At 34.4% G+C, this 23,774-nt stretch overlaps 1 protein-coding gene across 1 annotated transcript; it reads right to left on the minus strand.

The window, feature by feature from the left end:
* Window positions 1–130: 130 nt before the first annotated feature.
* LOC109063882 (polypeptide N-acetylgalactosaminyltransferase 3-like) lies at window positions 131–23,189 on the minus strand. Its single transcript, XM_042731857.1, has 16 exons — window positions 22,611–23,189; window positions 22,446–22,513; window positions 21,926–22,014; window positions 19,839–19,881; window positions 19,683–19,748; window positions 18,703–18,911; window positions 16,953–17,537; window positions 14,103–14,275; window positions 9,938–10,087; window positions 9,280–9,514; window positions 8,281–8,398; window positions 7,898–8,098; window positions 6,318–6,449; window positions 6,035–6,136; window positions 4,762–4,914; window positions 131–3,413 (listed from the first exon to the last, which is right to left on the minus strand). Exons 7-16 carry the CDS (start codon window positions 17,447–17,449, stop codon window positions 3,300–3,302), a joined length of 1,875 nt encoding a protein of 624 aa, XP_042587791.1. The 5' UTR covers window positions 17,450–17,537; window positions 18,703–18,911; window positions 19,683–19,748; window positions 19,839–19,881; window positions 21,926–22,014; window positions 22,446–22,513; window positions 22,611–23,189; the 3' UTR covers window positions 131–3,299.
* Window positions 23,190–23,774: the final 585 nt, after the last annotated feature.

Raw genomic sequence — 23,774 nt, forward strand, 5'->3', positions numbered from 1 at the left:
AGAAACAGAACAGAGAGACAGACAGACAGACAGACAGACAGACAGACAGACAGACATAGATACATAGATAGATAGATAGATAGATAGATAGATAGATATATAGTAATAAATAATAAAAGCATCTAAAGCATTACATTTCTCCATCTTTAATAGGAACTCTTAGTTTCTTTTCTGTAATTCTGAAACACTCTTACAAAAATTAATTACTTTTTTTGTTGTCGTTACAAAATATATTCTAAGCAGAGACAATTAATCTGCATCACTTCATGGCATTATTATGGAACAGTGGTTCATAAACCAAATTTGTGAATCTTCTGATCGATGTAAACACCTGATGTAATTTTTAAAAATAGGTTTCTTTCCTGATGTTTTGCTGTTTATTCTGTTCTTCATGTCAAGACTGAATGTTCTGAAGGCAGATGCTTGTATAACAGCGCCCTCTACTGCCAGTGTCTGTCATTCACTGTGTGATACTGTGCCTTCAGGCTTACTGTATGTTACTCTAATCAAATATTCACAATGTTCAACATCATGTCAAAATATACAAAAGTAGCATCTAATAAAACACAACATATTTAAATTCATATTTAAAACAAAACAATGGTTTAAATGGCTAAAAACATAAAACCATCCCACAGAAATTCCATTTAAATTATTTGACCAGTAATGAGCATCATTCCTGCTATGCAACACATTTTCATGTCTCCATCATGTTTTATTCTACTGTATAAAGTATTAAACGTTAATTTTATAGGGTGAAACCCAGTTTTCTTTTACATGAACATTAATTTTACTGTTTTAGTGAATGTCATTTTTATCATGTTGCTGCACTTCTAAAATAAAAAACTGATAATATTCCATTTTCTGCTCTAATGTTTCAAACAAAATGTGTTTTGTTCAAAATATTGTTTTACTTTGTGATAAATCTAGTTTTTTTTTTCGCTAATACTACCAAAATGTTGACTTAATAATAGTTTACACCCTCATGTAAATTGTCAATCCTCACTGAAAAGTTGTCAGCTGTGTCTCAGTTTGACCAAAACCTATTTCTGAAAGGCTGCTGAACCATTTTATAGAAATTCATCTTAAATTACAACAGAATATTCTTTTTTTAATAAGTTACAGAGCAGAAAATGTGTTGCAGAGCTTTGTTTCGCTACATTTAAAGAAAAAAGAAAAGAACAAACTCACTCTGTGAAAAGTGAATATGAAGCAAATGCTTTCAGGAAGTCTTTGGTGCTGTGAAATCTGCATGTTGCATTCAATTATTTGGAGAATTATAGAAGACGTCCGTAATCTGCAGTCCATTCAGAGAATGCAGTTGATACTCAGCATCACTGTGATTGAGCTCATCGGGTATAAAAACTAGAAAGGTCACCGCGTGAGGACACATGTCCTGTAGTCCTTCAGACAAAATGGAGTGAAATGGAGAGAAAAACTTCACGTCACTGCACGTGCCTCGGCCCCTACAGCCAGGAATGTCTATATGTGCTCTGTTTTTGGTCTTATAGATATTCCAACTTCTCCAGAAGCAATATCTTCCACATACAAAAATAAATAAAAGGTCTGTGTCATACAGAAGACTCTGTCCGGTAATTTGTGCTTATGTGTGTTCAGGGTCCAAAATTAACACTTGCAATGCATCAGACACAAATAAAAAATTTGCTTTGGCAGGTAAATAACACATGGTTCATCTATGACTTTATAAAGATCCGCAATATTACTGAGTTTAACTGTGACTGTGAGACTGATCGTATGTTCATCTGATCATAAATCATAAAAAGCATCTGTTGAAAAGGAAGGCAATCCCATTATGCACTGCAAGACGGTCTGTGAAAAAAAATCTTAGATGGTGAATGAGTTAAGATAAATGTTAATTATAAATAAGGATGAGAATTCAATGATTCTGGTCACGTTTCTAATACTTGTAATGCAAAGATGCCCACAGTTTGGTCTGTAATGACTTTGATTTGGTCCGCCACGCTATATCAGAAGAGGATGATATAAAAATATATATTAAAAAATAGGTGAAAAACAAAACAAAACATGCAAATGAAGAATATTTTCATTTCTTATATTATTGTTTTAAGATTTTTTGTTATTGTTTGTTTTATTTTTGCATTGGAATAAAAAAAGACAAAGTGATTTTATTAAAAAAAAAGTAAATTTTTTACATTTTTCTTTACTTAAAAATTTAATACATTTTAATATCATATAGTTGGATATACTGCAACAATTACTTTTGGCTCTCAGACAAGTTAGATATTGGCCCTTCACATTAAAATTTTTGGCATCTTTGTTTTAATATATTTTTAAGGAATTCCCAGATATACTTATAAACCGTCCAATACCAAACGAATCAGATAAAACAGTTCAAATCTAATTGAAAACACTCGTTTTGAACAATACTTTTTCTGCTAAACACAAACTCTATTGAACAATCTGTACAGTGCAACAGTAAAAATTCCATTCATATACACTCTTAAAAATAACGGTTCTTTAATGGCATCAATGGTTCTATGAAGAACCTTGGGCATCCATGGAACCTTTCAAATGCAGAAAAGTTTATTATGTTAATATTAATGATTAACAATATCTTGTGTTTTTATGCTCATATGCTTTTGTTGAAATAATAAGTCTGCATTATTTAAACTATTTAAATTATGTAAACTTATTTTAACTTTTTTAAATAGTGAAATTCCTGGTCAAAAAAAAAAAAAATAAAATAAAATAGATTACATGATTCTGCAGAGTAATCTCCTACAATCGGAGAACTGTGACAAGATTAAGTATACAGTCTAGAACCTTCGTCTTTTTGTCTGATTTCTAAACTTTTTTTAGTACAAACCTAAGTTTGTAATGAGATTCACCTCGGAGACTGTTTAAAATCTGAAAAATGTATGGGGTAAACACTTCTAGAATGAAGGATACTGAAAAAGTGGACAGGCACTGTTGCACCCTGTCAAGTCTCCATGTGTAGAGCGTTACAAATCAGTCACTTCTGAGGTTCCACGACCATCAGGATGCTCCCTAAGAAGGCAGCTTCTATGTAGGTTTTGGGACAGAGCAAATGAGTTGCACTGTTCGTCGAAATATGCTCTGTAATTAATTGTCAATGTATTTTTATAAAAAATACTGTAAACGAGTTTCATGGCCAGTAAGAAATAATTTTGGCAGGTAAACCTTCCTGGATTCATTGGCAGCTGTAGCAAGAAGTTAAGTTTTGGACCCTGAGAGTGTGTGTGTGTGTGTGTGTGTGTGTGTGTGTGTGTGTGTGTGTGTGTCACTGGTTCCGCCCTTCATGTGAAGACCCAGAGCTGGTACTTGTCGGCTGGATTGCAGGGCACTAGAGAAGGGTTCTCATGTCGAGCGGTCAGGCACTGCTTTGAGCCCTTGTTATAGAACAGCTGATCCTGTGAAGGGAATAAATAACAGAGCAGGATCTATCAGTGCTGCAGTCCAGCCAAATCACAAAACCAAACATTAGCAGGCTTAAATTAGCATTAGAAGGATGGCAAGCTCTTTTCTCTCGTTTTCTTTGTTCTTGAATATATTCTTTGGTTTAGTCTGATCAGAAAGTTTAGTTTTAACGTTACACAGGTGAGCTGCCTATGTAGGCTGCATTTTAAAGTATTATAAGTGTGTGCTGAGGTTTATTCCAAAAGGCCAAATCTGGCACACAATCCCATAGTGTAATGCCATAAGATTGGTGGAAAAACAAACAAACAAAAAAATCACTGAAGATGGAGCAAGAGAAATGTTGATTATAAATGTGCTTTGAATTAATTCAATTCACTTGGAAAATTAATTTCCATAAATTGTATTTTTATTTTAGTTTTTGAAGGATCATGTGACACTGAAGGCTGGAGTAATGATGCTGAAAATTCAGTTGGCATCACAGGAATAAATTACATTTTAAAATATATTAAGATAGAAAATAGTTATTTAATAATATTTCACAACATAATTAATTGGATTAATTGATTCCATAAATGGAATATAAATATAGCCATCTGTAGCTGGATCTAGCTGTTTTTCTAGCTTAGTAAGGATTTTAAATAATGCAAAAAATGCAAAAGTATTTTAGAACAGAAAATGACTTCAATATTTAATTAAATCAACTTATTTTTTGCAAATAAGTCTTTTTTTTTTTTTTTTTGAAGGATCACGTGACACTGAAGACTGGAGTAATGATGCTGCAAATTCAGCTTTGCATCACAAGAATAAATTACATTTTAAAATATATTAAGATTGAAAATGTTTATTTAAATTTATAATAATATTTCACAATATTACTGTTTTTTATGTAAACAATATAAATGCAGCCTTGATGAGCACAAGAGACTTGGTTAAAAACATAAAAAAAAAAAAACTTACTGAATTATATATATGAATTGGCGTGAATTTTACTCAATATTTGGTTAAGCTTGCTAGAGTTTTGCATCATTGCTGCTCCAAATCGATCTTTTTTAAGGTCACATGATGGTTTGGATGCTCTCTTAGAAAGCAGCTGTCTGTGTAAACAGCAAACAGCAAGGAGGCTCACTAGTTTTTGCAACAAAGCCAGACATATTGCAAATCAGTGTTTTGATAAAAACGAGCATTAACAAGCACAACAGGAGATGACAAGCCTCTAAAGACAATGCTGGCTTTAGAGAGGGGTGAGCTGAGGAACACAGCATGGCCTCGGGCTGTTTTAGATTTAGTCTAAAGATCAGAGGCTTGTGAAGAAGAGAGAAAGCGAGAGCTCCGGCGTTCTACCTCTCTGAGCTCCCATCTCTGCTGAGGTCCTGTGATGGTGTTGTGACCTTTATACTGGCACTCCTCTAATTTGACAACTCCATCCGTCCCATGCAAACAGAGCTCCTTCTGAATGTTGTGCCTGATCTCGTGATGGGTCGAGTACTCGAAATACTGTACGAGCAGAGGAGAGAAATGACCTTCACTACGAGAATTACACTACATTTCATTAAACTGATAAAGATGTTTGCCTGGAAACTCCTGAGAGCTTCTGAAAAACATATCAAGGGAACTTATTAAAATGATATTTCAGATGCACCTATAGAAATTGAAAATCATTCAAATATCATTTATGCTTGTGTTCAAAAAACAAAAAGCTTTGAAAACAATTTGCAAAACATTTAAAATAAAATTCAATAAAATCAACTTCACCTGATTAAAAATAATATATATAATATTAAAATTGTAATAAATATATTATATAACATACAGTAGTGCTTGAATTTTATAGACTGTTTTTTATTAAATTTTTACTGTTCCTGTAAGGGAAAATAAATAAATAAATACATATATGCATGCGTACAAAGCAATTGCGTGGACTATTTTTGATAGTTTTTGTTTGTGCCTTTTTGAAAAAGAAACAAAACAAAAAAAAGCAATTTCTCCTGATTTAAATTATTACATAATATTAAATAAACTGATATTTAATATGTTATATAATATAGTGCTTGAATTATATGGAACACATTTTATTGATACTGTAACAAAAAAAAAAAAAAAACATCAAAAGCAATTGCACAGACTATTTTTTTGTTCCTTTAATGAAAATAAAATAAAATAAAATAAAATAAAATAAAATAAAATAAAAGTACCTCAAAAGCACCTTCATCTGATTAAATTGTTATTATCAATTAATAGAGTGCATAAATTGTATGGACTATTTTTTTTTACTGTTCCTTTAAGGAAAATAAAATGAAATACAAAATAAAATAAGTATTTCAAAAGCACCTTCATCTGATTTAAATTATAAATAATATAATATAATATAATATAATATAATATAATATAATATAATATAATATAATATAATATAATATAATATATTATTGCTCAAATTTTATGGACTATTTGTATAGTTTTATAGCTTATATTATATGTTCCTTTAAGTAAAAGAAAATGATGTCATCTTCACTCAATTCCAGTTATTATTATTTATATGTACCAAATCAGTTTAAAAATGAGAGTGGTTTCATTTCATTTCATTCACAGGACAATCTGTTCCTGCTCCAGTTACCTGGTTTCCTCCCATCCCGTGGCAGGGGTACATAATGAGAGGTTTCCCTCCCTCATTACTCTCTCCCGCGTCCAAGCAGGCCTCCTTCCCCACGTTCTTTATCTGGAGGGAGACAGAAGGAGGGATGAAGGAGGAGATGGAACGGATTGTAACATGAAAGCTGTTTAAACAAGGTTTTACAGAATGGCTTTCTGCGAGATCCGCTGCACGGTGGGAAAGCGCAGCGGCCAGACAAAACACCAGAGAAATACAGGGACGTCCCAGCCACTGTACACACACTCACCGCGCCAAACTGCAGCGGGTTGAGATCGGGCATGAAGACCTCCGGATAGACGTTCTTCAAAAACCAGGAAAAGCTCTTACACTGGAGTTTGTCCCGGAGACCTACACGCTTGGAGACGTCTCCAAAAGAGCGCTGTGGAGAGAGACGGTAGCTTCATTACAGAAACTGCCTTTGAATCTCATATTAAAGCTGCCCACAGGCTGTCTGAGGCTCCACTTTAAAGCTGTCTGTCTACGCTTATGAACCAGCAGCAGGTCTTGGCCGCACATTGAGAATGTTACGGGATTTCTGTGGTTTAGGTCGCAGAAGACCAGCACGATGAAAGCCTGGCAAAAGGCCTTAAGTCTCTTAACTCCACAACGCCATTACAACAAGTGCAGGCAAAACTAATTTGTGTAACACAACCGTAGAGTGGCAGTTTTAATTATTTATGTAAATAAAAATGTAAAATATAATAAAACATAAAATAAATAAATCAATCAAATAAACTCTCAGTATATTTATTTAGTTAGTTACAATACCTATATTTATTTTACAACAAATGCAGGCAAAACCAATTTAAATATAACAAAACCGTAGGGTGGTAGTTTTAAATTATATATGTTGATAAAATGAAAAATATAATACAACAATATAAATCCATCAAATAAACTATCTCAGTATATTTATTTAGTTAGTTAGTTAGTTAGTTTCAATTTATTTTAAAACTAATGCAGGCAAAACCAATTTATATAACAAAACTGTAGGGTGGTAGTTTTAATTATTTAAGTAAATAAAATGTAAAAAAAAAAAAACATAAAATAAATAATTTAGTTTATTAAAATTATATCACTATAAGGCTTTATTTACTTAAATTTTGTATTTAATTTGATTTCTTTAAAAAAACAATTTGTGTATCAACATAAGGTATTTTTAATGACTTATGTCAATAAAATAAAATAAAAATATAATAAAACACAATAAATTAAATTATCTCAGTGTACAGTTTTAAATATTTAATTAATTGTCTTTTTTATTTAAATTATTTTTTTTCTATAAAAACAACTGCAGGTAAACACCAATGTGTGTAACACAACTGTTGTGTGGCAGTTTAATTATGCAAATAAAAAAAAAGTATTAATAAAATACACAAATATACATAGTAAATCATCTCAATAGGGTTAAAAGGCTTTATTTAAATAATTTATTTAAAAACAGTAATTTAATAATTTATTTTAGAAACAAATAAAACGTAATTGTATGTATTTATTTATTTTTAAATATATACTTTATTGTTTTATTATTATTATAATTATTATTTTGTTCATTACCCTTTTGCCATATATATTTGATGAATATATATTAATAATAATAACAACTTACATGTAAAATATATATAAATAAATATTATTTTAACAGCATTTTTAAATGAAAAGTTCTTTATTTTTTTTCCTTCATTTGAAAGGACAGTAGAGAAGGGCAGAAGAGCAGTAACAGGAGTGAGACAGCTCTTCATATGCAATTAAATCTATCAAAGCAACTTAACAGAACTGCAATTTTGCTTTTGTTACAAAAATGGCTGGGAATTCTGGGAGCTGTACCTCTTTGGCGATCTGAGCGGCCTGCTGGTTCCTCCGGTAGAAGATCTCTTTATAGTCGTCCATCCAGACCTCAGCCAGACGCACCTGGTTGCGAGCGATCACCTGCGTGCCCTTAGGGAAGGTGTGCGGACTCTTTGTGCGAAACACGTGGCCCACGACTGAACAGGGGATGATTTCTAGCTGCCCGCCACACTGCCAAACCTGAAGGACGAGAGCAGCAGGTCAGGATGTGAACTAATATGAGAAAAAATGGAAGCTTTATTCATTCAAACACAGACAGACTTTAGGAAACTTCATGGCCAAAATATTAAAATAAAGACAATGTCATTAAATAATTTTTTTATTTATAATAAAAGATGTGTGCAACACCAATTTTGACTCACCCTGAAGGACATTTCAATATTTTCTCCTCCCCAAATCTCCATCTCCTCGTCATAGCTTCCTACATGGTAGAAATAATCTCTGGAAATGGAGAACAGTCCTCCTGCGAACGTTGGCGTCCTGCGAGGGCAAATGCGATTAGAGGGGAAATGTTTCTTTGAATGTTTTTTCATTGGACAGAAAATGACTGAAATGTGTGCATGGATAATGAAATCGTTTAATGGAAATCATTTAATTGATATCAAATCGATTTAGTCAAATCATTTAAAGAATAGTCATGCTGTTACAAACCTGTATGACATTTTCTCTTCCACTAAACACAAAAAGAGAATGATTTCTGAAGGATCATGTGACACTGAAGACTGGAGTAATGATGCTGAAAATTCAGCTTTGCATCACAGGAATAAATTATATTTTAAAATATATTCCAATAGAAAATAGTTATTTCAAATAGTAATAATATTACTGATTTTACACAGAATTTTAACAATTAAATGCAGCCTCGGTGAGCCTTTCAATAAAGCAATAAGCCCTGTGAAGCTATGGGTTTAGAGTGAATTTATAACAGCTAAGGGGCGTTGTTAAGCGAAGCAGATTGCCTAAAACCCCCTTAGCCATATTAAATTCACCTTAAACCACGGCTTCACAGGGCTTATTGCTTTTATAAAACGGTTATTCCATAAACGTACTGTAGTAAGGTTTCACAGAATAAAACAGAGCAAATAAAGTGTAATGATATTAATAAAAACAGTATCCTTCCACCAAACAATGTAGTTCCTCAGAAACAGTTGTGGTTCCAACAAAGAAGAAACACACAGAAGTAAACAAAGGTGTATGTTTGTAAAAGCAGCTTCGAACGCAGCTCAGCCAATCAGAATCAAGGACCGGAACTATCTGTTTTATAAAGAGTAGTTCAAAAGGTCCGGAAAGTCATTGCAGGAGCAAACAATGTTTATTTTCAGGTGAACTGTTCTTTATTGTAAACCTGAGTGTTTTCTTACTTAATAGGGTACGTCTCATCTTTGCGTCTCCGTTTCTCATGATCCGGAAGCGTCTCCCAACCAAAAGAAAGGCCCCAGTCAAAATTCCCCCGGTTGTGATGCTGTCCGTACGGTGAGGGTTTCATGAACTCAAACGTGTTCAGGTCAATGGTGGTGATGTCGGGACTCACTACAGCGGTGGAGTTCTCCGCTATCCTGGCCAGCAGCGGCTCAAGCCATCCGTGGAAACATTCACCTAAACAAACCGAGCAGGAATTGCATGATAAAATCACTTTGAAGTCTTCCAGTACATTCCTGACCTTAGGCTACACCATCAGCTCTTACTCTCATTTACTTCAACGTACTTCCGTACAAACATCCTAATGCATAAACACAGCCCAGATGAATAAATAAGACCGTCTTCTAAATCAATTTGAGTCATTTCTGCATTCTGGCTGACCGTCTCCCAGTCAACCACACCAGCGGAGGACACAAACACTTCATGAAGGTTTAACAAGCCTAAACTCAGACGGAATTAAAAGGCATCAGATTCCTTCCAGAGTAGCTCTAACTGACCACAGGCTTGTTATAAAGACTGTGTTTTTATTAAGAGACAAACCCTATTAATGTGAATCCAGCACATTTGAGTGCGAGTGATTGGCTCTTTAAAACGACTCACAGTGGGCATCCAGGAAGGTGAGAGTTTCGCCCGAGGCCACAGAGGCCCCGAGGAGCCTCGCAGTGATCAGGCCTTTTCGTTCTCGCTGACGGACCACGCGAACGATGTGCAGCTGTTCCAGATACTCGTCCAGTTCGTCCTTTAGTCGCTCTGTGAGAAAGAGAAATGTCAAAACAATGTGCGTTTGTGCATTTTGCAGTCAATTATTGTTAGACTTTCTTTTCACAAAATTCTAAGGAATTTATTCTTTCTCAGAACGCATTAAAATATCCATCCAGATGGTGGACGAAATGAGACAAATAGTTATTATAAATATTTCATATTTTGGGGTTAGTTTTTTTTTTGGCAAGAAACTAATACTTTTATTCAGCAAGGATGTATTAAATTGATAAAAAGTGAAGTGAATGAGTTATAATATTACAAAAGATTTCTATTTTGAATAAATTCGAGCATATTTTTTAATTTTCTATTCATCAAACAAAAAAATTATCACAGTTTCCATAAAAATATTAAGTCTTTTCAGTGTTGATAATAATGAGAAATGTTTCTTGAGCAGCAAATCAGCATATTAGAATGATTTCTGAAGATCATGTGACACTGAAGACTGGAGTAATGATGCTGAAAATTCAGCTTTGCATCACAGAAATAAATTCATTTTTAAATATATTCAAATAGTAAACATATTATTTTATATTATAATAATATTTCATGAGTGCACTTTTTTTTTTAACTGTATTTTTGATTAAATAAACGCAGCCTTGGTGCACAGAAAGAGTCTTCTTTCAAAAACATCAGAAACTCCTACCAATCACATATTTGTGAGCAATAGTGTATATTTAAAGAGATAGTTCACCCAAAAATTAAAATTCTGTCAGTAATTACTCCCATAGACAGCAAGGATCCTTACACGATCAACGTAGTAAGTTGTTAACGTTTTTGCACTTTGATCTGAACGTAAACAAAGTATCCGCATACATACGTTGTTTACGTATGTGATACTCTCCAAAATAGTGCTATAGGGTGACACGGAGGAGACGAATTGTTGAATAAAGTTGTTATTTTTGTTTCCTTTAAGAACAAAAAGTATTCTCGTAGCTTCGTAAAATTATGGTTGAACCACTGAGGCCACATGGATTAATTTAACGATACACTTACTGTGTTTCTGGACCTTGATCGTGTAAGGATCCTTGCTGTCTATGGAGGGTCAGAGAGCTCTTAGTTTCATCAAAAATATCTTAATCTGTGTTCTGAAGATGAACGAAGGTCTTACAGGTTTGGAACGACATGAGGGTGAGTAATTAATGACAGAATTTTCATTTTTGGGCAAACTATTCCTTTAATATTTGTGTGTTATGCTTGTTCAAGTATTTCTATGCTTATTAAGCATCAAGCATAGGTGAAGGTGAAAACTGTCACTTCAGTTTGGACGTTCCCTTAAAAGGCAGCTGCCTATGTTGCATACAGCAAGGCTGCTCAATAGGTTTTGGAACACATTTCAGATTTATTTTACAGCTGGTGCTCTTCCAACTTCTTCCAGAGTTGTTACTTTTAAAAAGGCGTATGATTAAATTTAATGTTTTTCTTTCAAACTGATTCAGTATTCTGTCAGGGTACGTTTTAGATTCAGTATACTGGGATAAAAGACATAATAATACTCTTTTAGCAAGCGAGCAGGACAAAGCTCAAGCAGCACTTTAATCTAGATATGGGTGTGTATGGGTTCATTAAGCATAAATATCTCCTTTCATGAGTCTGCAGTCTCCCAGCAGCCCTCAGGGCAAAGCCACTGACTAGCACTTTGGTATAATATTATATATTATACAGAACTGAGGAGTGACTAGCTAAACATAGTGGTGCACTGCATACTGTAAATTTAAAGCAAAGTGTCACTTATGCATAAATAAAAGGACTAAAGTGAACTGAAATCAGCTTCAGTTCAACTGGTTGGACAGAGTAATGGAATAGTCAAAACTTTTATTACAAAAACTACTATTAAAGCTGCACTACAAAAGACCTGCTGGAAAAAAAAAGAGAGCTTAAATCAGTCAGATTTGCTGATCTTTAAGCAGGACTCTCAGGATCACTAAGTGACAAGTCCCTGAAAATCCTCATAACCATCACAACAGGCCAGCCTAACCTCTTTAGTCTGGTTTAAGCACTTTTTTAATCAGCATGGAGGGTTTCTTGACCATTTAACTACTTTAAATTATGAGTCACTTGGGAAGCTGCAGTTTAATAGTGACTTTCCCAACCCAGACATTATGATTTATGATATCACATAATATGTATTATCCTCCTCAGAATCATTTAAGAGTAAAGGTGCAACACTAAGCCTGCTGAGAGCAGCTGAAATGATTCACAGCAGCGCAGCGGGACGTCCTATAGGTTTTGGCTGCCTCCGAGGGTGGGGACCTACACACACAAGACTGGTCTTTCTCAGCGGAAGCTGGAATTGCTTGAGAAAGAGAGACGGAGGGTGTAATTAAAAGAAGAGGGAGCGTAAAATAGTTGAAAGCCAATTCCCTGGATTTTATTTCTCGCATGGCATGCAGCCAAGAGAGAAAGTTCAGTCCCTGCGTGATTCAACCAGGGGAACGATAGATGAGATCTAGTGCAGTGGTTCTCAACCCATAATGGGTAGTAGCAGGTCTGTTCTGATTTGTTCAGTAGGGTGAAAACAATCCTAAATGCAAATAATCAAATGCAACTAATCATGTACAGACGAAAAAAAAAAAAAAAAAAGAGTTCTTTTTTTTTTTTAAGAAATTAATATTTTCTTTTCTAAAGTACTTTTGAACTTTTATATTCCTCAGAAAATCCGGAAAAAAAATATTTTTTTCGTTTTCCACAAAAACTGACAACAATATGTTTCTTGAGCAGAAAATCAGAATATTTGAATGATTTCTGAAGGATCATGTGACACTGAAAACTGGTGTAATGATGCTGAAAATTCAGCTTTGATCACAGAAATAAATTACATTTCAAAATATATTAGCATCATAGAAAACAGTTAGTTTAAATTGTAATAATATTTTATAATTTTTCTGTTTTTTAATGATCAAATATGTGGTATTTTGGTGCCAACTCCAAATTTAATATTCATTCGAAGTTAGTTAAATGTCATTGGCAGGTTATGCAACTATGGAAGCCCGTTTCCACCACTGAATAAAAATAAAAAAAGGTAATTGTGACATTTTTATCTCATAATTCTGACTTTTTTTTCTCATAATTGTGTGATACAAACTCTCAATTCTGACTTTTTTTCTCATAATTGTGATACAAACTCTCAATTCTGACTTTTTTTTCTCATAATTGTGTGATACAAACTCTCAATTCTGACTTTTTTTCTCATAATTGCGTGATACAAACTCTCAATTCTGACTTTTTTCTCAGAATTGTTTGATACAAACTCGCAATTGCGAGAAAAAGGTCAGAATCGCAAGTTTTTATCTTGCAATTGTGACTTTATATATCACAGTTCAATTGTGAGATGAAAAGTCACAATAACCTTTTTTGTTATTTTTTATTCAGTGGCGGAAACGGGCTCCCATATGCAACACACCTTCATCCTCAAAACCCATGAATAAAACTACACAAGGTGAAAGAAACCAGACACGGCCACATGCAATTGTGTTACGGACATAATATGGTTTAGTTGGTGAGAAACATTTTGTTGATTTAGAAAAATCATATGCATATGGATATTGCTGGAATTTAAATGCTAACGCTTTACAATAAGGTCCCATTCATTAATGCATTAACTAACATCGACTTACGATGAGCAATACATTTGTTACAGTTCATCTTTACTTACTGTAAAGTCTTACCATTAAAATGCATGCATTTTTGTGTTTTGTCGCTACTTGAGGTCTAATGTCAATTATGGCTTCTGAAGCAAAACCAGTTGGGAACCACTGCTCTAATGCTCGTCCACCTGTCAAAGATCTGTTTTTAAGAGTCCGCTGATAGGCCTCTATACCCCAGACCCCCTTCACCGGCTGAGCAAACTCCTCTGAGAACATTCCCAAACAGCTCTGTTTCCTGTAGTAACCTGCTTCACGAGTGCCGGGTGTCAGCAGGCCTACAGGAATTCAGTAAAGCGGGTTGCTTGAGTGAAACCGGACGCCCATTAAAACACAAGGACGGTCTGGTGGGGCTGAGTTACCGTCAGAGCTGGCGTCATCCACGAGGATGATTTCTTTGAGCAGCAGAGCAGGGGAGGTGTGCAGGACGCTGTAGACGGTCCGCAGTAACGTGCTCCACGCCTCGTTGTGGAAGACGATGATCACACTTGTGGTCGGCAGGGGTGGACAGCGTCTGAATGTCTGTTCGATGCATCTGTGAGAGGAACAGAGAGACAGACTGAGAAATGAAGGGAAGTGGGGGATGTTTTATTCAACAGATGTCTGTGAAATGTCTGGATTAGGGCCTGGCAATATATTGTACCCAATTAGCCAATATATTTCCTAAAGACTAAAATGAAACCTTTCAAAATAAATAAATAAATAAATAATTAAAAATAGTTACTTGAAATAAAATAAACACTGATTGGAATATCAATACTAATATAAAATTGTAGAAAATATACAATAAAAAAATAATGGTAACATTTTAGAAAGGTTTTGTTTGTTAACATATGTTAACTTAGTTAACATTAAATAACAATTAAAATACTTCTAAAACATTTATTAATCTTTATGTTAATTTCAGCATTTATTAATACATTATTGAAGTCAAAAGATGTGTCTGTTAATTTTCTTTGTACTAAAATAACTAAAACTGAAACAAAAATGTATAAAAACTAAATAGACCAAAAAAAGTAACTAACGAAAAAGACAAAAACATACAGCAAAATTACTAAAACTTTAAAGCATTAAAATGAAAATGGAAAATATTAAAATAAAACTAATGCAAAATAAAAATATAACAGTATCACAATGATTATAAATTAACACATTATATAAAAAAAATCCTAATTCTATCTCTATTTTTACAGTGTTAATAAACGCCATTCGAATTAGAAAGCTTGATTGATTTCTGAGAATCAGAAACTGTCCATGGTTTTTGTCCAAATTTCATTTGCATCACCTTAAAATACTTACGTTTAGTACTATGTATTTTTATATTGGTGCACATAAGTAATATTACACAATTACTTGAACTAGATTTCTATTGTATGTTACCTCTTTCAATAAAAAAAAAAAAATTGAATTAATTTAGCTATAACGGCTGTTCGGTTGAATTGATGATGAATTTTTAGAGTAAATGCATAAATATCCAAATGTATTTTGGCTATGTGTCCTCATCTGGATTTCATTCTGCAGACTCGTAATTGTGTGTTGTGTGACACTTTGTATAACAATAAGCAATAGAAACTCTGGTTTTGTGTATATCACTCCACTAAAGCAATAAGGGCAAGAACAAACGTGTTTAATTAGAGAAAAAAGCTCATTTTTGTCTCAGTCTGTACTTAGTAGCAATATCTGTGTAGACATGTTTAAATAACGTGTCTGAGGACAAAAGCTAGTCTGTAGTTTCACAGAGTCACTGATTATCCTGACAGATAAACAGATTCTCCTCTAGATTCTATGCACACCAACATTCTACATTTTTCAAAATCCTTTCAAAAATCCTTTAGATTGTGCACTTTATATGCCGCATAACAAATACTAAAAACTTGATGTGGTAAGATATTAAAAAGTAGTTAAAAAATTTGAAAAATGCCAAACAGTCTCATTGTATTTGTGTGTTTTTCTCTGCTGGCAATGGAATTATACTACCACTTCGATCTACAAGGTGGTCTCCTCATGTTATTTTTGGTTGGTTGCATGTCAGTTTTACACAAGGACCTTCTTAAATGTTTACTCTAGTTGCGTTTCAACATGACTGTATTTGTAGATATTTTTTTTCTTTCAGCTTAACGTGAAAGGGTGCCCACACTTTTTGACTGAATGAATGAATGAATTTCCACTTCTACGTGACTTTTCCTGTTGTACAGTCATACTTACTGGATACCGTTTTTTTGTTTTTTGTTTTTAATCTAAGTAAAATGTCATATAGATTGCATTTACAGGGACTACTATATGAAACATGAACAAAGTCATAACTTAATTCTTACATAAATAGTTTTATTGAACTAAATGCAAGAATTTATGCAAGAATAGTTTAATGCACATCTACTTTGCTCATGCAAATTTGCTCACCCTCAGGCCATCCAAGATGTAGATGAGTTTGTTTCTACATTAGAACAGCTTTTGAGAAATGTAACATTACATCACCAATGGATGCTCTGTAGTGAATGGGTGCCGTCAGAATGAGAGTCCAAACAGCTGATAAAAACATCACAATAATCCACAAGTAATCCAGTCCATCAGTTAATGTCTTGTGAAGTGAAAAGCTACATATTTGTAAGAAACAATCATTAAAATGTTTTACCTTTAAAACAATGCTTCTGGTCAAAATACCAGTCCACAGTCGATAATAACGCTTCCTCCAGTGAAAAAGTCCCTCTCTCATCAAAATCCACCAACATACAGTATATTCGTTTCAAACGGTTTTGGACTGTTTTCACTTGTGAACAGTGTTGGATCTGTGCATATTTCTCTCCTGATTCAAACGTGACATCCTTTTACTGGAGAAAGCAATATTATGGATAGAGGACTCATATTTTAGCCAGAACAGATGTTTTAAAGTTCAAACGTCTTGATGGATTTGTTTCTTGGAAGCATGCAGCTTTTCTCTTCACAAGACATTAACTGATGGACTGGATTTGTGCTGGTTACTTGTGATGTGTTTATCAGCTGTTTGGGCTCTCATTCTGATGGCACCCATTCACTGCAATAGATCCATTGGTGAGCAAGTGATGCAATGCTAAATTTATCCAAATGTGTTCAAATAAATGGAACCAATCTAGGATGGTCTGAGGGTGAGAACATTCTTACCTAATTTTCTTTTTCAGGTGAACTATTCCCTTAAAATGTCTGTAGAAGTGTCTAAAGAAACAAGTAGTACATACTCTGGAGGTCTCGTATCAGGGCCAAGGTCTCTGCTCAGTGAGATCCGATCGCTGGCGTACAAGTTAAAGCAGTGCTTCTCTTCTCCCCTCTCCTTTTCTTTTTGCTCCGACGAGCTCAGATTGTCAGTGTGAAAAGCCTTCCCAGAAGCCCCTGGGGCAGTGGGGTTTTGCGGTGGTCTTTCAAGGACCGGTCGGAGCTCAGCGGCCGTGTAGTATCCGGACAGACAGGCCGGACTGCCCTGGCTCTCCTGCTTCCTCACCGGAGCTTTTATCTGCATCTTGGGCATAGCGTCCCGGAGGTTGTTCACCGCACCCATGACCATCTCGAGAACGCCGTCCCGTTTCTCCACAATCTCTTTGAGCCAGGGTTCGTCCTGGGGGTTCTGACTGACCACCTCTCGCTGCATCAGAAACAGGAACGTCACGAACACCAGCGCCACTATGGCCAGCTTCCATGGGTGCAGCCGCCTGCGCAGAAGCCTGCGGAAGAACGTCATTCTTTTGAGGCGAAGCCGGCACTCAGAGTGTGAGAAACAATGCTTCACCTGACACACACCCTGTGTGTAACATCACCGCCTGTCAAACCTGTGAATGAGACAAAAAGACAACATTGATATACGAGCAGCAGAGCACCCCGAACAAGTTCAACACTCCTGACAACCCGTTTGAGAACGGAAAAGTTAGGCACTCCAGTTCTGAATGTCCAACGTAAATGTTTTCTTTGATATTTAAGCCTCTTTTAGGTGGCTGGGAAATCATTCTTCGCTTGAGAGGTAATTTTGTGAACTTAATTTCTTCAACAACATTCTCTTGGAGAGAATTTTAACAGAAACTTTCCAAATGATAATTGGCCCTTTTAACCAATGGAAACGTATTAATCATATTACAAATATCAGACCTGACAGTTCTGTCGATCTTTTTAAAAATCACATTTTCATGAGGCATAATACTTCTTTGTTTGTACATTTCTTTTAACCCTAATATGCATACTGTATAGTGTTTAGGCCAAAATAATGTGACTCAAAAATTATAATTATTAACAGTTACATACAACTAGATGCATATGCTTTACTAAAAACATTTTTCAGACAGTCAATTGTGTGCTGTTTGACTCTTTGTGAAACAATATGCAACAGAAACACCAGGCTTGGTTTTCTGTCTGCAAAATGCAAATATGGATTTCACTGTATCTAATTTTTGATTCACATTATTTTGCCATAAACAACATAAAGGGGAAAACTGAACATGTTTTTTGTTTGCTCATTTTGGTTCTTTTAATCATAAACTGCATGTAGGTTCCCCCCTTGTAATGTGTAAGCTTAAAAAATAATCAATAGATGCATATTCTTTACCAAAACATGTTTTATCAATGAAAAGATATCTTAACGATCACTTAAATGTTGTCCCAGAGGAGCTGTCACTGTATTTTGGAGAAAAGCAGAATACAGTTGCTATTTACTTTCTTACTAAATATTAAACTAACCATTAAAATAATATAACATTTCATAAAATGGAAAATGGGGGAAAATCCATACACATTTACAATCTAGACACTCTAATTGAGGTATTGCTTTTATGTCAGATAAAAAAGTCAATTTACCGCGACACTCATTGCTTTATAGCTTGTTTTAGAGTCATTTTAGGGTTAATCATTATTAGCACAATAACACCATCTGTCCAAAACTACGAATCAGCGTCCAGTTCTCGTGCGTAAACAAAGCCGAGAGAGCAAAGAAACAGTAAGACATACCGATTGCGTTTAAATATCGTTTAAGTTCATATCCAAAAGAGTTTTGAACTGCCACAGCGACTGTCCCGCAGTAGAAGTGCTGACCACGGCGATGTCAAAGTGTAGTCACCTCATCCGGACTTCCGCGTCGTTGGATCCAGGTGCGCGTCTCTCAGGTAAAGGGGGCGGGACTTGCGTGACGCGTGCGTAAGCGCCACATGTGCTTCATTCTGTTAGGGTGAGTCCAGCAACGTCAACATTTGAACAATGAAAAAATGTTGCTCTTCCACTTATAGGGTGGAGTATTTTTATTTAGGGCAAAATTTAAACGAAAAAAATAAAAGTCTCTTTATTGTGTCTCTTTAATAAAAATGTAAGAGGTTTTATTTTGGGGGGTTTGTCCTTCTAGACAGCTTTCTCTCTATATAATACATTTTTGGAAGAAAATCTACTTTTAATACTTTTTGAACACGATTGTCACGGGGATGTTGCTAGTAGACAAGTAGCAGGAACGCGATCTAACAGCGAGCAAATTACTCCTCTTTTTAAAAATAATTTATTTTAGTAATTTTTTAGACGCAATCGCCTACGACGTTTTAAATCAAACAAAAACATTAATATTTGATTTAAATAAGTAATGTAAAATAAACAATAAGTCACAAATAACTCCCATGCTATGATAGACTATACTTCTTTTGTTAAGAATTTCTTTAAGGGACATTTAAACATTAATTAGTGGAGTCAGACCCCCATCATAATTCGCACCCTACATTTCCTCTAAATATTTATGTTCCTCAAACCTAAATCATCCACAAGCGAAGGGTCCCGTTACTGGCATCACCTATTTCCATGACTCTAATACACATTTGTTCATGCAGAATCACTTTGCGCGACATCTGACCTCAGTGATGGATGACATTAGACTACGATAAACTCTCTTAGACGTATTACCACAATAAATTATCCCTATTAAACAGAAGGTAGATGTAGAAAACACTCACCAGACATGCTCAGCCTGAGGATTTTAATCACCGTGTCCCCGTGCACATGGACTTCATAAAGAGCTTCTGTGTTTGCAGGGTAAAGAAAAGAAACCGGACACGAACCGGACAAGAGAAGAATACCAGAGAGGCTCAGGGTGTTCATCTGTAGGATACTGGAGATTTAACTTCCCCCTGCGTCGCTTCGCCTTGAATCTCGCTGTAACAGAGTTTAGTGAGAAAGTCGGACTCTTGCTGGAGGTTGACATTTGAACTGCTTGTGATGAAACTCAGAGTTTATTATTTGACATCAAATTGATGTGGATTTATTGCACAACTGAAGTTCTTTTGCGTAACACTGTCAAGCTAAAAGTTTATTCTGTAAATCTCGCAAAACCCACAACTGAGGCTAGATTTGGACAAATTCCAGGAAATTGATCCCTGGGTATATGCCTATATATAAATTAAAAAGTAAAGCCTAATAAAACATAATATAATACTCAAATAATAAATAATTATAAAGAAAGCAAAATTATTTCAATATGTTTATTTATATATATATATATATATATATATATATATATATATATATATATATATATATATATATATATATATATATATATATATATATATACTACCGTTCAAAACTTTGGGATCAGTAAGACTTGTAATGTTTTTTAAGCCTCTTCTGCTCATCAAGGCTGCATTTATTTGATCCAAAATACAGAAATAAAACGGTAATCTTGCAAAATGTTATTACAATATAAAATAATGGTTTCTATTTTGATATACTCTAAAATATAATTTATTTCTGTGATGCAAAGCTGAATTTCCAGCATCATGACTCCAGTATAAAGTGTCACATGATCCTTGAGAAATCATTCTAATATGCTGATTTATTATTAGAATTATCAACAATATTTCTTACAAAAATTGTTTTTTGGAAGCTGTGATACTTTTTTCAGGATTCTTTGATGAATAAAAAATTAAAAGGAACAGCATTTATTCCAAATATGAATCTTTTCTAACAATGTAAATCTTTGCTATCACTTCTTAACAATTTAACACATCCTTGCTGAATATAAGGTTTAATTTATTTCAAAAAAAGAAAATAGAAATTTACCAACCCCAAACATTTGAACAGTATATTCTTAGAAAAGATTTATATTTTAAATAGATGCTGTTCTTTTAACTTTTTATTCATCAAAGAATCCTGAAAAAATGCTTCCACACAGCTTCCAAAAAATATTTGGCTGTTGCCAACATTGATAATTCTAATAATAAATTAGCATATTAGAATGATTTCTGAAGGATCATATACTGGAGTCACGATGCTGGAAATTCAGCTTTGCATCACAGATATAAATTATATTTTAAAGGATATTTAAATAGAAACCATTATTTTATATAACATTATAATAACATTTTGCAAGATTACAGTTTTTTTTTTTTTTTTTTTTTTTTTGCATTTTTGATCAAATAAATGCAGCCTTGATGAGCATAAGAGACTTCTTTAAAAAAAACATTACAAGTCTTACTGATCCCAAACTTTTGAACGGTAGTGTATATATGTGTGTGTGTGTGTGTTTATAGTCAGTCTTTTAACCATTGATGGTGTGATGTTGCATCCAGTCCATTTTGTGCTCTTGATGCCAGAAAACATGAAGAGAAATAAATACTCTTATATTTGCATTTGATGAACTCTAAACAAAGCCATACATATTGCATACTGCAGTTAAAAAAAAAAAAAAAAGAGTAGACATTAAATAGCTTGTATGAAGTAAGCAGTTTGACAGTATTCTACCCAGAATGCAGCCAAACAGTAGTATGCTACATTGTTCTCACATGAACTCACCATTATCATCTTAGAAATAAAAAGTTGCAGTTTTGATTTAATTTTAGGCAAAAATGTTCTGATGTTTGCCAACCAGGTCAACTAAAGAGGCAAAAAGAGACACATTGGGAATGCAAGGTCAAGCACATTGCATTGTGGGATTCGGTATTCTGTGCAGTGTACTTTTCTGCATACAGAAAATGTGCATTTATATTGTGGAATCTGTGGCCTGACATTAGTGTTTTCAAATGTTTATTTATTTCTGTGTACATATGCAAAAATATTGCACCATTATTAATGCTTGTTTTTAATGTTAAGTGAACACTGCATGTAGTCATATCAAAATATTTCATATACTGACACTTACAAATACACTTTATGTGAAATTACAGATGAGATCACAATTGAGCAACAGCACACAACACACCAGTCCTTCTGTCATGATCTTAAAGCTGCTCTTGCTTTGTCCAAGATGTCCTTCCTGATGCGTGGATAGTAGGGGTGTGCGTCCAAAACCTGAGGGTATGAGACGCAAGAAAGAAAAAAAGATGCAACAGGAGCATTTTTTCTTTTTTTATTGCATTTAATATGTTTTTTTAGTTTTAGTAAAGTTTAAAAAATAACATAATAAATTAGATACAATTATAATTATGCAAAAAATAAAGATGATACAAATATAAAACTACTGACTATACAATTGATTTTAAATATTAAATATATTTTCAATTTATTGCCAAATATATAAATATTGCACAATTGTCTAAGATTGCACTATTATCACTGAATAGTTCAAGGTATGGTATGGTCTGTCTAGAAAGGTTTAAACATTAACGTATTTTTCTATGGATGTGTATGGGATTTTGCTTCTGGAATCTGACTGTTGGTCTCAGCACAGTATTTATTCATTTAGACGTTTATATTTGCAGCAGGACTTCTTGCGTACTCACTTTATGGCGCACATCTATAGCATCCACGTGTCTCTTGGCCTTCAGGTAATTGAACGCGAGCTTGTAGCCTGGTAAACAAACATCATGCTGATGTCAATAAGAGATGTGAACACACACACACACACATGAAAACAGGACAGAGCATTAGTGGGGCTTTAATCTTACCGATACTAGGGTTGGGTACTGCTCCTTCTCCATAATGTACCCCATGTACGCCTTGCAGCAGGACTGTTATAAAACACGTTAAGACGTCATTCTGTAACAGTTTTTAATATTTTGGAGATTCCAAAAAGTTTGCAAGCAAGTTGTTGTTTTAGGGTTTCAGCACAATTTGGTTTGTTCATCAAGTTAATACACTGGATCATCTAAAAAGAGACATTTTCCCCTGTAGTCACTCATTTTAACCCTTAAAACTCAATCAAAATGGCATATTTAAACATTTGTCTCATGAAAATAATTTCTTCATGCCTTGAATATAACTCTGCACCCTTATCTCATTTAGTATACACAATTTCATGAATATTTAAATTAGTCCCCGCCTCCATTCAATCACACCATCTCTGACTACATGCTTCATTTTTACTTTGTTAACTGTTCATGTGTTTTGGAGGAGGCGTGGCTTTGGAGAGTGATTTGCAGGGAGGGTGGAATCTTATGCTTTTAAAGCTTGCTATTGCAAGCCTCTCAGAAATCACCTACCCTACCTTTAAATATACTTATCTCTTACTATTTTTCAGCTGAACTCCCAGCAGAAATTGTGATATATACTGCAGCTGAATGAATTGAGTGTCACCTTGTTGTGTCGTAGGCATCTCTTCAGCAGCTCTCCTGCCATGTCGTATTTTCCCGACTGGATGTAGATGTCAGCCAGAAGCAGCCAGCTCTTTTCAAACTCGTCCACGTCTGATGTTCCAGTTCATCTTGGCGATGCGTTTGAGCTGGTTCCGGGCTCGAGGGGTTTGTTTCAGGATCATGTAAGAAGTGGCCATGGCCAGCAGCGCAGGAACATGATCCTTCTGTAACGAACAAACAGACATTCAGGGGTAGTTGAGTAAATGTCGTTGTGAAGCACTAAAGAAGAGGATTGAACAAATGGTAAAGTTTGGTGTAAGTGATACTGAAATGGAGATTTCTGACTTCTGATTTCTTGAGAAACGGCCTTTAAGATATGTAGTATAACTGAAATCTACAGACACAAATAGACAAAGTTTAATAAAATATTTAAAATATGTGAAATAATATATATTTTACATTTTTGGGTGAACTATCCCTTTCTAAAGATTTGAGGTTGGTAAGATTTTTTTAAAATGTTTCTGAAAGAAGCCTGTT

The sequence above is a fragment of the Cyprinus carpio genome, chromosome B9 (assembly GCF_018340385.1).
Source record: "Cyprinus carpio isolate SPL01 chromosome B9, ASM1834038v1, whole genome shotgun sequence".
Classification (NCBI taxonomy): Eukaryota; Metazoa; Chordata; class Actinopteri; order Cypriniformes; family Cyprinidae; genus Cyprinus; species Cyprinus carpio.

Coding starts and splice junctions, on each gene's coding strand:
- LOC109063882 (XM_042731857.1), bottom strand. CDS start 17,449: ATGACGTTCTTCCGCAGGCTTCTGCGCAGGCGGCTGCACCCATGGAAG. Junction 10,088..14,102: donor GGATGACGCCAGCTCTGACG/GTAACTCAGCCC, acceptor TCTTTCTCACAG/AGCGACTAAAGGACGAACTG. Junction 3,414..4,761: donor AGAGATGGGAGCTCAGAGAG/GTAGAACGCCGG, acceptor TTCCCTTCACAG/GATCAGCTGTTCTATAACAA.